The 14,762-nt window shown below is 36.2% G+C and overlaps 1 protein-coding gene across 1 annotated transcript; it reads left to right on the forward strand.

Moving 5' to 3' along the window:
- The first annotated feature begins 547 nt into the window (after nucleotides 1-547).
- LOC133862719 (heat shock 70 kDa protein 15-like) lies at nucleotides 548-7,008 on the forward strand. The gene is made up of 10 exons (XM_062298567.1): nucleotides 548-703; nucleotides 1,456-2,687; nucleotides 3,118-3,342; nucleotides 3,503-3,598; nucleotides 3,693-3,914; nucleotides 4,993-5,187; nucleotides 5,275-5,421; nucleotides 5,580-5,729; nucleotides 5,884-6,014; nucleotides 6,372-7,008. Exons 2-10 carry the CDS (start codon nucleotides 1,518-1,520, stop codon nucleotides 6,604-6,606), a joined length of 2,571 nt encoding a protein of 856 aa, XP_062154551.1. The 5' UTR covers nucleotides 548-703; nucleotides 1,456-1,517; the 3' UTR covers nucleotides 6,607-7,008.
- Nucleotides 7,009-14,762: the final 7,754 nt, after the last annotated feature.

Consider the following 14,762-nt stretch of genomic DNA (forward strand, 5'->3'; position numbering starts at 1 on the left):
TTCACATGCCCTCACAAATTATCACTTAATTGACAATGTTCCTGTCAAACTTTCAATTGAAACCATATCCCACAAAGTACCAAAAATTGTCAGTGTTCTCCAATGACGAAAATACCCATAATAAAGTAAAAACAAAAATTCAAAAAATTCAAAAAAATAAATAAAAACATAAAAACCAGGTGGTGGGTTACATGGACTTTTCAAAGAGGATTACATGGACTTTTCCCCCAAAGATTCTCTAGAGCCCTCTATTTCAAAGTAAAGAAGCCTCCTTTGCGCATGAACCACAGGCCCAGACACGCTACCATGTAGTTGGAAAAGCAAAGGAAGGCTGCTCTTTTACGACCAAGGCCCCAGAAACCCTCTCTCTCTCTCTCTCTCTGTGGTGTAGATGTTTCTAGAAACACACTGGACGCCTCCAGGACCACCTCTCTCCCTCTCTCTCTCTCTCTCTTTCTTTTTTTTTTTTTTTTTTAAAACGACAATAAAATATTAAAAATCAAATTCCAAAGAGAAAAAAAAAAAAAAATAATAAAAAAAAACTCGAAAATTCCGCACAAAAGCCCTCTCGGCCCCTTATTAAAAGCCTCCAACTCTTCGCATCCTTCTGTTTTCTCGTAAACAGCCTTTAGGTGTTGTGGAGAGTTCCAGAAACCCTCCAAAGCCCCTCTCTCACCTCCCTCTCTGTTGGATCGCTCGGAAGGTACGGTCTCGAAACCTAGCTGGCTAAGGCATCGTATTTAGACTTAGGTTTAGATTTCTTCTCTCTCTAGAGAGAGAAAAAGCTTTTAGATCTGTGGATTTGTCTCTCTAGATTTGGTCATTTTTGGTGAGGAAACATTTGGTGGCTGCTGAAATGGTTGTGTTTGGATTCAATATTTTTGCCTTCTTTTGCCCAGCTCGTCGTTTCTTTTGTTTTGGGTATTTATTGCTGAGAGAATCAATCTATATTGTTGATGGATTAATCACGGCTTAAAGTAGGGTACTGTGTTAATGAGCGATTGGATTCGCTTTGATCACGCGATTTATTTTCTTGTTTAATCCGGGCTCGATTTGTTTTTTCTTTCTTTCTTTCTAAGTACTGAATTTGGGTTTTTTTGATTTGCTGTTGTTTGGGTTATTGCTGGTTGTGTGAATGCTAGTGTGACTGACCTTTGGGCTGCTGTGTCTCTATGTCTCGCGTCCGCATGACTGTCAGTTGCTAGTTGTCGTCAATGATCTTATATATTTGTGCTGAAATGTTGCTTCGTAGCCGATTGTTTTTTAGTGTTCTTTTGCTTGAAGATAATCAGGCAATGGTTTCGCTGTTGGGAATGTAATTGATTATGTTTTAATCTGTTTTGCCTTTTGCTGGCTTTTGACGTTCTAATTGTTAGGTGAAGTTTTAAATTGATTTTGAGTTCTGGGTAATTTAAATTTCTTGAAATTAAAGTGATCTACTGGGTTATTGTTCAGATTGCCGTTACCTTGCTGGCGAGACGAACCTTAAGTTGTATATCGGTTGATTTTTTGCGAAGATGAGTGTAGTTGGGTTTGATCTTGGCAATGAGAGCTGCATTGTGGCCGTCGCAAGGCAGAGAGGAATTGATGTTGTGCTCAACGATGAGTCCAAGCGTGAGACCCCTGCTATTGTGTGTTTTGGTGACAAGCAGCGGTTTATTGGAACGGCAGGGGCTGCTTCAACTATGATGAACCCAAAAAATGCGATATCCCAAATAAAGCGGTTGATTGGTCGGCAATTCAATGATCCCGAGTTGCAGAGGGATCTCAAGACTTTTCCTTTCACTGTGACAGAAGGGTCTGATGGGTATCCTTTGATTCATGCACGGTATCTGGGAGAAGTAAGGGTATTTACACCCACCCAAGTTTTAGGAATGGTGCTGTCAAATCTGAAAGGCATAGCGGAAAAGAATTTGAATGCAGCAGTTGTTGATTGCTGCATTGGGATTCCTGTTTATTTCACTGATCTTCAAAGGAGGGCTGTTTTGGATGCAGCCACAATTGCAGGCTTGCATCCACTTCGCTTGATTCATGAAACTACCGCAACAGCCTTGGCTTATGGTATTTACAAGACAGATTTACCCGAAAATGATCAGTTGAATGTTGCTTTTGTTGATATTGGACATGCGAACATGCAAGTTTGTATTGCTGGCTTTAGAAAGGGCCAGCTGAAAATATTAGCTCATTCATTTGATCGATCTCTGGGTGGTAGAGATTTTGATGAAGTGCTATTCCATCACTTTGCTGTAAAATTCAAAGAAGAGTACAAGATTGACGTTTACCAGAATGCAAGGGCTTGCCTTAGGCTTCGGGCTGGCTGTGAGAAGTTGAAGAAGATGCTTAGTGCAAATCCCGAGGCACCTTTGAATATAGAGTGCTTAATGGACGAGAAGGATGTCAGAGGTTTCATTAAGCGGGATGAGTTTGAACAGATCAGCATTCCTATCTTGGAGCGTGTCAAGAGACCATTGGAGAAGGCTCTTGCAGAGGCCGGTCTCACTGTAGAAAATGTTCACATGGTTGAGGTGGTTGGTTCCGGCTCTCGTGTTCCTGCTATAATCAAGATATTGACGGAGTTCTTCAAAAAGGAACCTAGGCGCACGATGAATGCGAGTGAGTGTGTTGCCAGGGGTTGTGCTTTGGAATGTGCCATTCTTAGTCCGACATTTAAAGTACGAGAGTTTCAGGTAATTGTCATTCACTGATGGCTATATCTCAAGGATCATACTCTTTATGTTTATTTGAATTAGCTGACTCGAGCATTAAAAGAATTTTGGGTGTTTGTGAAAACTATGGGTGGCTAAATCTTGAGCAGGGATTAATTGTCTCTATTCCTTTTCCCTTACTTTACACAATCCCATGTTTTTGTTATATTTTAATCTGGCCATTTGAAAGGCTATCACATAAGAAACTAATGTTGTAAGCACTCACTCCTGGAAAATATGTGATCATAGACAGCCTCAAGATTTTACATGTTCTCCGCTCATGTTTTATTTCAGGAAAACTGTTCCAAATGCGTGTATTCTGTTGGCATGTACTTGCTGAAAAGTAGATGTTAATCAAAATCCTATTATTTTGTTGCATATCTGTAATAATGCTTGTACTCTTAATTTGAAGGTCAACGAGAGCTTCCCATTCTCAATTGCTTTGTCATGGAAAGGTGCTGCTCCAGATACTCAGAATGGGGTAGCAGACAATCAACAAAGTATTGTTTTCCTTAAGGGAAATTCCATACCAAGTGTGAAGGCTCTGACATTCTACAGATCTGGCACGTTTTCTGTTGATGTACAATATGCCGATGTCGGTGAATTGCAAGCACCTGCAAAGATCAGTACATATACGGTAATATACCTTGGCAATATTCATTCTAAAATTTCTACATTCTAATAAGTTGGGTCCTATTTTAAAATTTCTACATTCTAATAAGTTGGGTACTATAGGACGGCATTGTTTAGGATAATTTGTTTTGTGTTACTGATTCTGTCGTGATGTGCACATGCAGATTGGTCCTTTCCATTCTACAAAAGCTGAGCGTGCAAAACTCAAGGTGAAAGTCCGCCTGAATCTGCATGGAATTGTGTCTATTGAGTCAGCAACTGTAAGTTCTGGAAGATTCTCGTGATTTCTAATTGTTTGTGGTTGGGCAATTTTCCCTTGAACTCTTTGCTAATCTTCTTTGATGTTTATTTCAGCTATTGGAAGAAGAGGAAGTTGAAGTTCCAGTCTCAAAAGAGCCAGCAAAAGAAGATGCTAAGATGGATACTGATGAAGCTCCCAATGATGCTGCTCCAGCAAGCTCCAATGAGGCTGATGTAAATATGCACGATGCAAAGGGTACTGCTGATTATCCTGGGACTGAAAATGGTGTTCCAGACTCGGGAGACAAGCCTGTGCAGATGGAAACTGATGTTAAGGTCAGTAATCATGTCTAGAATGAGTTTGTAAGTGCTTATGGTGTTTCTTTCTACTTCTTTTTCTTATGCTGTTATATTGAGGTTTTTTTTTTCTTATTTTTTTTTTTTTTAAAAAATCGAGCTCTTTGTTAATTCTTAATTTGCTTGTAGTTCATGACATTGGAAAAGGTACGTAGATTGTTCTTATTGTTCTCTCTCAATGATGATGATGCTATGGTGACACAGTTGTAAGGTTGTTGAAATAGCTGTTAGATCACAATACAAAAGCCTGTGTTCATATTGGATAGTACTCTATGAACATATATTGTACGCATGTATTAAAAGAAGGCCCAATGTAAGCATTCGGGAATATAGAAGTTGTTTGGTAAAAGCCTAAAATTTTCAATTTTCATTTCACTTCTCCCAAAAAAATCAAATCAAAAACATTCTAACTTTTTTACACTTTTTACATCACATCAATAATTTTAGTACTATTCAAATAAAAAAACCCACTACAAAACAAAACCTTTTCACTTTTCTATAAAACATTCTCAAATTTTATATCACATCAATCATTTCTTACTACTATTCAAATAAATATTCCAATTCACAGTTACTTACGAAACAGCATCATAGTTGCAGTCTTGTTTCTTAGCTAATTTGTAGTGATGGGGTACTGAAGCAGGTACTTGGAGTAGAGGATCTAGTATATTTCATTCATTGCACCAGTAGGGTTTCCATTTAGCTGTTAATGAGCTCATTCAACTAATTCCAATTGTCTGCTGCTTGGTATGAAACTTGGCGTAGACACATTTTCATCTTCTTCCATTGTGTTCTTGAGTTATCCCTCACACGAAGCATCTAGTCGAAACCTACTATGTCTAGCATACATGCATAGCTCTGGTGGAACCTATTGTCCATATTATTTGATACAGCATGGCAAAGTGGCACTAAACTGGAGTCCATTTTCTCAATAAATGTGCATCCTACTGCTTCATCATGTCTCATGTCCAATATTATCTGTGCCTTAGTGTATGGTTTAGCAGCATTAAAGTTTTGCTCTTTTTTGACGCATTAGACGTGGGTTCTTGGCATGCAGGTTGAGGCTCCAAAGAAGAAGGTAAAGAAAACTAACATTCCTGTAGCAGAGTTGGTTTATGGAGGAATGAATCTGGCCGATGTGCAAAAAGCAGTAGAGAAGGAGTTTGAAATGGCTTTGCAAGATCGGGTAATGGAAGAAACCAAAGACAGGAAAAATGCTGTTGAAGCTTATGTCTATGACATGAGAAACAAGGTAGCGTGCTTTTTATTTATGTTGACCTCTAATGTCTGGCTTTTGGTTCAGGACCTCTTATCTAATTCTTTTTGTTTGTTTCTTCAGCTTAGTGACAAATATCAGGAATTTGTCACTGATTCAGAGAGGGAGGGGTTTACTTCTGTACTTCAGGAGGTAGAAGATTGGTTGTATGAAGATGGTGAGGATGAAACCAAAGGCGTCTACATTGCCAAGCTTGAGGAGCTCAAGAAGGTAAGGGTTGTTGTGCTGAATGGCTACTTGTTTTTCCTCTCTCTCACTCAACAAAATGCATGAACTCACACACTGATACACCAGCTACACAAAGAAAGAAGTGGTGACTGATTTTGATGTTTGAGTCGTAAGTTTGACGGAGATATGAAAAATTGCAGCAAGGTGATCCCATTGAGGAGCGTTACAAAGAGTATGTAAACAGGGGAGCTGTAATTGATCAACTTGTGCATTGTCTTAATAGCTATAGAGAAGCAGCAGTGTCAAAAGATCCCAGATTCGATCACATTGACATCTCTGAGAAACAGAAGGTAATAACTAGTCAGATCTTTGTCCACCGTGCCCCCCTCTCACACTCGTGCACACATGCTCGCACACATACTCGCACACATACACACTCCACGCAGACACATTTCTACATGTAAACACTGGCTTCTCTAATCATCCTCCCATTGCATGTTGCAGGTCGTAAATGATTGTGTGGAGGCAGAAGCATGGTTAAGAGAGAAAAAGCAGCAGCAGGACTCGCTTCCTAAATATGCTACTCCAGTTCTCTCATCTGCTGAAGTGCTAAAGAAGACTCAAACACTTGATGGGTACCTTCCTTTTAATATTTTAAGCTTATTTACTGTGTTGGGAAAGAAATTAAGTTTTATGGCTAATTATGATGTTAAGCTTCGGTAGTTGAAGAATTCTGAGTGATTGCTTGAACTTTTTTGGTCACTGTGTTAAATTCTGGTTTTTAGTTTAGTTTGATAATGTCTTAGTATTTTGGTTGGGTACTTGAGGGCATTAAATGTAAATTGGTAACCATCCTTTTAATGCTTGTTTCTGATCCACGTGTGTTGCTATACTTGGATTTGGTCTTCCTTTTTGCATTTTTCTGTTTTTTCTATGTTGATGCATCATGTAAGTTGCCTTCAGTTTAATGGGGTCTATGTATGCTTAAACAGGTCTTGTAAACCGATAATGATGAAACCAAGGCCAGCACCGGCTAAGCCAGCTACTCCTGAGGCACCACCAACCCCACCTGCTGAGGCCGGTGAACATCAGCCTCAGGGTGGTGATGCCAATGCAGATGCCAGTGCCAATGCAAGCGCCAACGAGAGGGCAGCGGATGGCAGTGGTGAGGTACCGCCAGCCTCTGAAGAACCAATGGAAACAGAGGCCTCTACAACTTCTGCGTAGTTCTGTGGAGTGGTTCTTGTCTTTTAATGTTTTATTCAATACAGAATTTGGTATGTATAAGAACTTTTTCCGTTGAGTCTAGGAAAACGAACACGGTGGTGAGCCTCCTAATCATGGCTTGTGGAATGTTTGTCAACTTTTTTGGAGTCTGAAGTCTTTTCTGCTGTGGGTGTGGGTGGTCTGCCAAATTTTATAGTTAATTAGGGTGGGTCTCCGGAATCCGTTTTTTTTTTTTTTTTTTTTTTTTTTTTTTTTCAGGAGGATTTTAAAAGAAATGGAACTGTTTATGGCCTCCCCGACTCATATAGGGGAAGAGAACAGAGATACATTTTAGAGGGTCTTTCAAGCGTCATTGTTCGTTATGGTAGTATTGTTAATTTATGGATTCTTTTTTGACTTTTACCTTTCTTCAAATATTAGATTGCGTTCCATTATCGTCTGCTCTGTCAAATGAAGTTCAGGTCAATAATTTTTCAATTTTGTGGTGATTCTATATAAGGATATCTTGATGGCTTTGAATGTTAACTTCTCACCCGCTTATCGTGTATAAATGGGTGTATAAAGTAGCATTATTTTCCAGCTATATGACGAAATCGAAATGCCTCAATTGCGGATTGCGGCCAAGCGGGAGGTTTTTCTCCGTCCGCGCTTCCTGAAAGAACTATGATATTGCTAGATGGTTGAAGCACATATTTAACTGTGATTATACAAACGGAAACGTGGGTTCTTTTTTACCCTAGTTATTGGATGGTTGGCGATAATTTAGAGATCTTATCTACTGACGATGTACCCCAAGGGAAAGAATAAAAACCAAAATGAAAATGAATGAAGAAACGACTGAAAAGAAGAATAGCAGGAGTGGGCAGGAAGTAAAACGCTTAATGGATTAATTTGGAGATCATAATGCAGTTACACAACTTACACTTACAGTTATTTTCATTTACAATTTTACTACTAAATTAATTTATGTTTTAGGTTATAATCTCACTTCTTGAGTCCCTCCAAAATTAATGAGTTGTCATTCCGGATTAGATACTTCATTATAATACAAATAATGCACTTACATTTTTTCACGAGCTTTTTTTTTTTTTTTTAATTAATGACTTTGAAAAATTAAATGCAGATTTTAAGAAATATGGAACTAGATTTATTAAAATTTTGTGAATGAATTGTATGTGGAATTGGATTCTATTCGAGCTTATAGCCAATTGCTGTTCAAGGGGTCATTTATGTTTATCAATAGTATCTATCAATTTTGTATTTGCGCCGTATGCATACAACTTAGGGTTGTAAATGAACTGAGATGTTTATGAATAGCTTGGGCTCGACTTGAGCTTGATTCATTTAATAAATAGCCAGGTTTGAACATTAAATTAGGCTAAATTATTAAATGAGCCAAATCTGCGAAAGCTCAGCTCTACTCGACCTAGGTTTGTGAACCAAGTTTGTATAAACTCGACTCAGCTTGTTTAAGCTCATTTATATATGTATGTAAGTATATTATACATATATATTAGTCTATCATGTTATGATGTATAATAGTATACTTTTGTTATGATATATTATACATATATATTAGTATATTGTACACGTTAGAGATCATATATCTCGCAATGGAAAAACTTTTTCTTTTCTTTCTAAACATTAAACATTACATAACACAGAGTTGATAAATTGACGTTTGTATTAATAAAAGTTTACATCATACCTTTACATAACAAAATACATTGTCTAGACATAAGTGCTAAACACATCACAACAACTGTTATACCCAACCATTAATCTGGATTAAATATGCTCTAATTGGTTTAAAAGTGTTCGGATTGATTCCAAGTGTTACGATGTAAGATTTTGGATTTTCTGTAGGGATGAACATTCGAACCAGATTATAGAACGTTCGGTAAGGTTACCGAATGATCTGGTTCGATGGTCAGACAGAATGACCATTTTGCCCCTAGTACAGATTTAAGGGTATTTTCGTCTAGATCAAGGTTTTGATAGTGAATCATTTAACAGATTTGGAGGTTGGAGACTATCTAGAGGATTATCCGGTGGAAAACCACGATCAAGGTGAGTAAAACTCACACAAATGCTTGTTATTTCAATTCTTTCATAGCATGATTATTTTACGTATCAAACGTGCATGCTTACAACTCATATGAAATACATTTTAGAATTATGTGAGCTTTATTTTGTAAAAATGCGTTATGAATAATGGAACAATGCAATATGTGAGTTTTATAAATTCATTCATGTAAAACACTGAATAATTGTATCTTATGACATAGAATGCCGTGTACGGGATAACATCCATGGGCTACTATTATACAAGTTGACTCTATGGTCAAAGAGATTTATTTTATTGTCTGGCCTTAGATTCAATAGTTTTATAGGTGATCGGCGTACCATATACGAATGAGGTCACAACTACGACATCGTTAGTAGTGTGGATCACTCGTGGTTTAAATTTGGTTTGGTCACTAACAATGACGGTATGCGGCAACATCGGGGCACAAGTGTTGTACTACAGGTCCCTCGGGACAGCACCAACTCTACCAAAAAAGGGTTAAGGCTTGGGTAGACCATATAAAGTTAATCTATGACATGTTTCACTTTAAATATCATATTATTATATATCTATATTGCATCATCATGTTATTTTATCATTGAATTGAAGATATAATTTTATTACTGCTTGTGTTTTGTAAACCTTTTTCTAAACAACCGAATTCATTGCATAATAACTCTTTATCCTTGTGTATTTTACTCACTAAGTCGTGGACTTCTACTTGTATTTTTTCACTTGTAAAACATGTGTTGTTTTATAGTTGACTTGTTTGGAGGTGTCAAAATCGAAAATGAAGAAACCCTTTTTTCGAAAGACCTAAAAGACTTGGCCCGGCTTATTTTTGAGGAGTTGGACCCTGGTTTGTCAGATCTTTTAATGTCGGAAAAAATGGAGGAAATTTATCGCTTTTTAGATTCTTACATATGGTTTATTTGGTGTAGTGTGTTTGGAGTAAGATTCCTAAGATTGACTATGAACCTGTTGTTGAGGTTATTCAAGACTGTGATCTACCTTATGATGACCTTAATCAACTTAACTTATGGTCTAATTAAATTTGTTTAATGCTTTAAAACCTTTACTTGGTTTGTAATATTTACCTTTTGACTTGATATATTTCGTTTTACTATAATATTTATCTATTGAGGTATGATTAGTGGCTATCTTAATATTTGGTAAGTGAAAAGTCTTCTGCTGAATGTTCTCTGATGAGGCTATAATGTTCCCCTATGTTTTTATTCATCCAAATGGGAATGGGGCGACGTGTTGTGGAATCAATTACTAGTTAATTTTTCTCGGGGTGTCACAATAACTAATACATCACAAGTTTATATATGCTACAAAAATTATGTGCAACAAAGATAGACTAATGGAACTAGTCTATCAAAACCCAAGGCATCCCATTGCCTCAACCATAATAGCCCAAGTATAAGGCGACTGGGTCATCATCTTTGTCCTCAACACCCACAACAACATTATCTATGCGATCGTGAGATTGCCGCAATAATTTAGGCGGATATGTGAGTCGACAGTCTCAGTAAGTATAGAAATCACTAAAACTTTTAACAATGAGCTGTCTTTCATAGAAATGATCTCTATCGTGAATTTACAATAACAACTTCGATATGTTTTCCAATTTATCAAAGCAAACCATAGCTGAAAATATAAATACTGTAGAGATGTTTGTAAATACATAAAATTCTCTGAACATTTTCTCTTTCTTGTCTTTCTACATAGTACCTTAGTTGTAATCATATATATTGTAATACCCTAAAGTATTAATTAGGATTAAGGTTCAACTAATGGAAATGTTAAGGTATGATGAGGGGTAGAATTTTGACTTTCTGTCTCAGCCGAACAATCGATAGTATAGCTGAACGTTCGCTTAAGACCCTAAGACGGTATGTTCGATAGTACACCCAGAATGTTGGATGATTGACAATACTGAAAAATAATACCTCAACCTTATCCTCTGCGATTCTAACCTATAAATACCTCACACCCTCACCCTTTCACCATATTTCCGCTCATTTTGTTCAATTTATTCCTTGAGTGTGTATGAGTGAGTGATTTGGAGAAGGAATGAGCTCTTGTTCTTCTAAAGGATGTAGCTTTCTTAGCCAAGCTTGTTTTTAGTAGTGTTATTAGGTTGCTTATTTACTGTTTAGTTAGTTTTACATTCTACTTTTGAATCTCAAGTTGGTTTTTATTTTAATATTATATTAACGTTGGATTAGTAGCTTAGTAATGTTGGATGTACCATGTTTTACATGAACATGTTACTGAGGTTTAATACCTCGTTAAGGATCATGTAAGGACATTAGGTCATGTTGGAATGAGGTGTGGAAGAGATTTTGGTTCGAAATGGGTTTTTGTCTAGCGTCGAACGTTCATTGCCGTGACTGAACGTTCGACCTATTTTGTCCTAACGTTCGATGGTAGGGCAGCATGCCTATTTTTAGCTAGGTGTTAGAACTAATGGTAGGTCTTTTCTCAGATTTTGAGGTTATGGAGCCTCATGAAGACTTTGTGGAGGAACCTTATGACTCAAGTGAGTAAAACTCACATGGATACTTGTTATTATTTTATTTCCGCATAACATGATTATTTTATGTATCAAACATGCATGTTGTACACTCGCATGAAATATATTTTAGATTACTGTGAATTATATTTTGTGAAAATGAGTGATGAATTAACAAGATGATGAAAATAACGATTTATAATGCATGCATATTAAAGATGGTGAATAATTAATTGCATCGTATGTCATAGTACACTGGTACGTTTGGGATAACGGCCATGGACTTACTATTATAAAGATTTACTTTTAATGTTTGACCTTTGATCTAATAGTTATTTTGTGATTAGCGCACCATGTACGAATGGGATTACTGTTACGGCTTTGCTAGTAGCATGGTCCACTTGAAGTCGGACTTGGTTGGACTATTAATAGTAGACGGTATGTGGCAATATTCGGGGCACAGTATTGTACTACGGGTCCCTCGGGACAACGCCAATCCTACCAAGAACGAATTAAGGGCTTGGATAAACTATATGGAGTTGAACTATGACATGATTATCTTATTACAACATATACGATATCTATATAGCATCCATGATGATATTGTTAAATGATGAACTATAACTTGACATTACTGCATGTGATTTATAAATATTTGAGTTCACTAACGTCATGTGTATTTATATTCACTAAGTTGTAAACTTACACTTGTATCTTTTCCATCTATAAAACGTGTTGCTTTATAGATAGTTTAGTTGATGATGAATCTTGAGAGGTGCCAGGTTCTTTTGAATTACATAGTCAGGATTATTTTTTGAGAAGCTAAATTCTATTTGGCCGAAAGATATGTGAGACAAGGATGGAGACACTCACCATGAGATAATTGAGATAATTTATTTAGTTTATCTTCTTAAGACTAGACTTTGAGATTTTATATCTATATGACTTTAGATATGGTTCTGTAATATTTATGTTATGTTGATGATTGATCTTTGACCGTAACATTTGGAGAAGTTATTTATGTTATGATGCTTTAGATTTACTCTGGTTATTTAAAGAATTGTGAATTTATTTATTAGCTATCTTTGTGTAAAAGTGAAAAGTCTTCTGCTATAGGCTCTCTTTGAAAAGTGTGAAATCATTGAGTCTTATTCTTTGTAGAATATAGTTGGGAGATGAAATATGAAGTTAATTACAACTTAATTAATTTTATTGGGGTTTGAATCAATAGACGTATCCGCTTAGCTCTCAAATTGTCCATCAAGTATAGGTGTAATACCAACAAAGTAAAGTGATGTTACACACACACACACACACACACACATATTTTACATCTTGCTCTAGAAATGTATACATACAAATACATCTAAGCCCTTAGCATATGCTTTATATCGTATAACTCAATTACACATATATACATACACTTCACAACCCATTAAGCGGAACACATACATTTGAGCATATCTAAGCAAGAAAACAATTCATAAACATCAATACCAATATCATGCAATACATTTCATAAACATCAAAACAAATCTCATGCAATGCATTCTTTCATTCATTCTCATTTTCATTATTTTTCATGTATTTCTGAGAACTTGTTCCCGAAGGTCAATGACTTGTCCTTTGCTTACGGCTTATAGGAGACTTGTCCCATCGTTTACTACTAGAGGACTTGTCCCTATCATCCAACTTTTCTCACGTCATTCAACATTATTATTAAGTTAAAGCACTCGAGGACTTGTCCTCAGGGACTTGTCCCTTGGCCATGCTGGGGATCTGTCACAATACATTAATCTCTTATTCTCATTTGTACATAATAAGCAACATCATGAAATATTCATAAAACCAATCAATCCTTTGTTTTCATAATCATTCCTTAACATATTTCTTAACGCATGTAAATTCATCAAAATACATATAGTCATGTGTATTCACAAAATATTCGGCACATGTGAAACATAATAATCAAGTTTTAAAATAGGTATATTTTCCTTAGTAAGTTAATATACTTACAAATATCCCTTGACAATTGAGAAGGATCCCCAACTCAAGCACACATTGCAATATCACATTGCATTACACACTTAGAGACTAACCCACATTAAAATCCTAACGTTGGTAAAACCCTATAGTGCTCAAGTACTTCGAGCACTATCCTTTCATAAAATCTTAAGGTAAACTAGGGTTTAATCACCATTACACATCCAATTAAACCCATCATTAAGAAAATATAGGGTTTAATATTACCACCTCCAAATTGACCAAACTCAAGAGAAATTACGGTTTAGTTCAGACCTTTGATGAATGGAGAAATTGGAGTTCCAACACCATGAATCTACACCCGAAGCTTAGAAATGGAGTAGGAATCTTCCTTACACCCAAACCCTAGAACTGAGCCTTGCCCATTGTGAGAGAACGAGAGAAACAAGACAAAGATTGAGTTTTTGTGTGAATTGAAATCTCGTGTCTGCTATTTATATTTTGAATTTTGGTCTTCAGATTGAATTGAAGGCATAAAACTATTATTTTTTCTAAACTCGTTTTCAGTTATTCAAAGTGTATGTTAAATACTAACAAATATTTTAATTATTTCTTGAGTGTAATAATCTTTCATTAAAACTCTAATAAATTGATCCCATTTATACTCATAATCATTTTGAACCCACCCTATTACTATTGGAAACATTTCCTTCTTATTAGAGGACCCCTAAAGAAATATATGATCAAAACTTTTCAATGTATTACTTCTATGCAACATTCTTAATCTTTGGAGCATTTACATCATTACATTTTGGCTATTTTATTGGATTGTATTAAAGAGTTTATCGAATCAGAGTATCAATTAGCATGATTGACAACTAGGTTTTGACACATGAAGAATATATCTGGAGGTTGCATCAGGATATGACGGATCCATCTTCCAAAGGGTGGTTCTCTTTCAATCTTCAAAACCTAAGGTTATGGAAGTTATTGTGTTTGAAGGAGACAAAAGACAAGTTTTGTCTTTTAAAAAGGTGAGTTACGCTTTTAAAATTGGCTATTCTTTTAAAAAGGTGAGCTACGCATCAAAACCAAGGCATTTTGGGGAGTTCATGTCATTAAATAGCCATGTGCGATGCACTTGACTGTCATTTCGTCAAAAAGATGAAAAATGTTGACGGAGGCTCTAACTTGCCACAATTAGGTAATTTGGGATGGGTCGAATGTCACTTCATATACAATAAACTAACCAGAGCTTTTAAATCATTATTCAATATCATTTTATTTCAATTTACTAGTACAAGGTACAAGTCACTACAACATAATGTTTAGTAAACATATACAACTAATTATAACATAAAGAGAGACTGACTTAGATCAAGTCAGTGCCTCACTAGAGAGCATCACAAAGGAATCCCTTCGATGAACCATATACTTGCACACGATATATCGCACATGACTCCCAAACCTGCTACAAAAACAATCATCTACGCAATTGTAGTGTTAGCCACATCCGCATAGATGGAATAATGAGTCCACAATCTCAGCAGTATAAAACTCACTAAGTTTTCGTAATGAGTCAGC

The sequence above is a fragment of the Alnus glutinosa genome, chromosome 3, assembly GCF_958979055.1.
Source record: "Alnus glutinosa chromosome 3, dhAlnGlut1.1, whole genome shotgun sequence".
Lineage (NCBI taxonomy): Eukaryota > Viridiplantae > Streptophyta > Magnoliopsida > Fagales > Betulaceae > Alnus > Alnus glutinosa.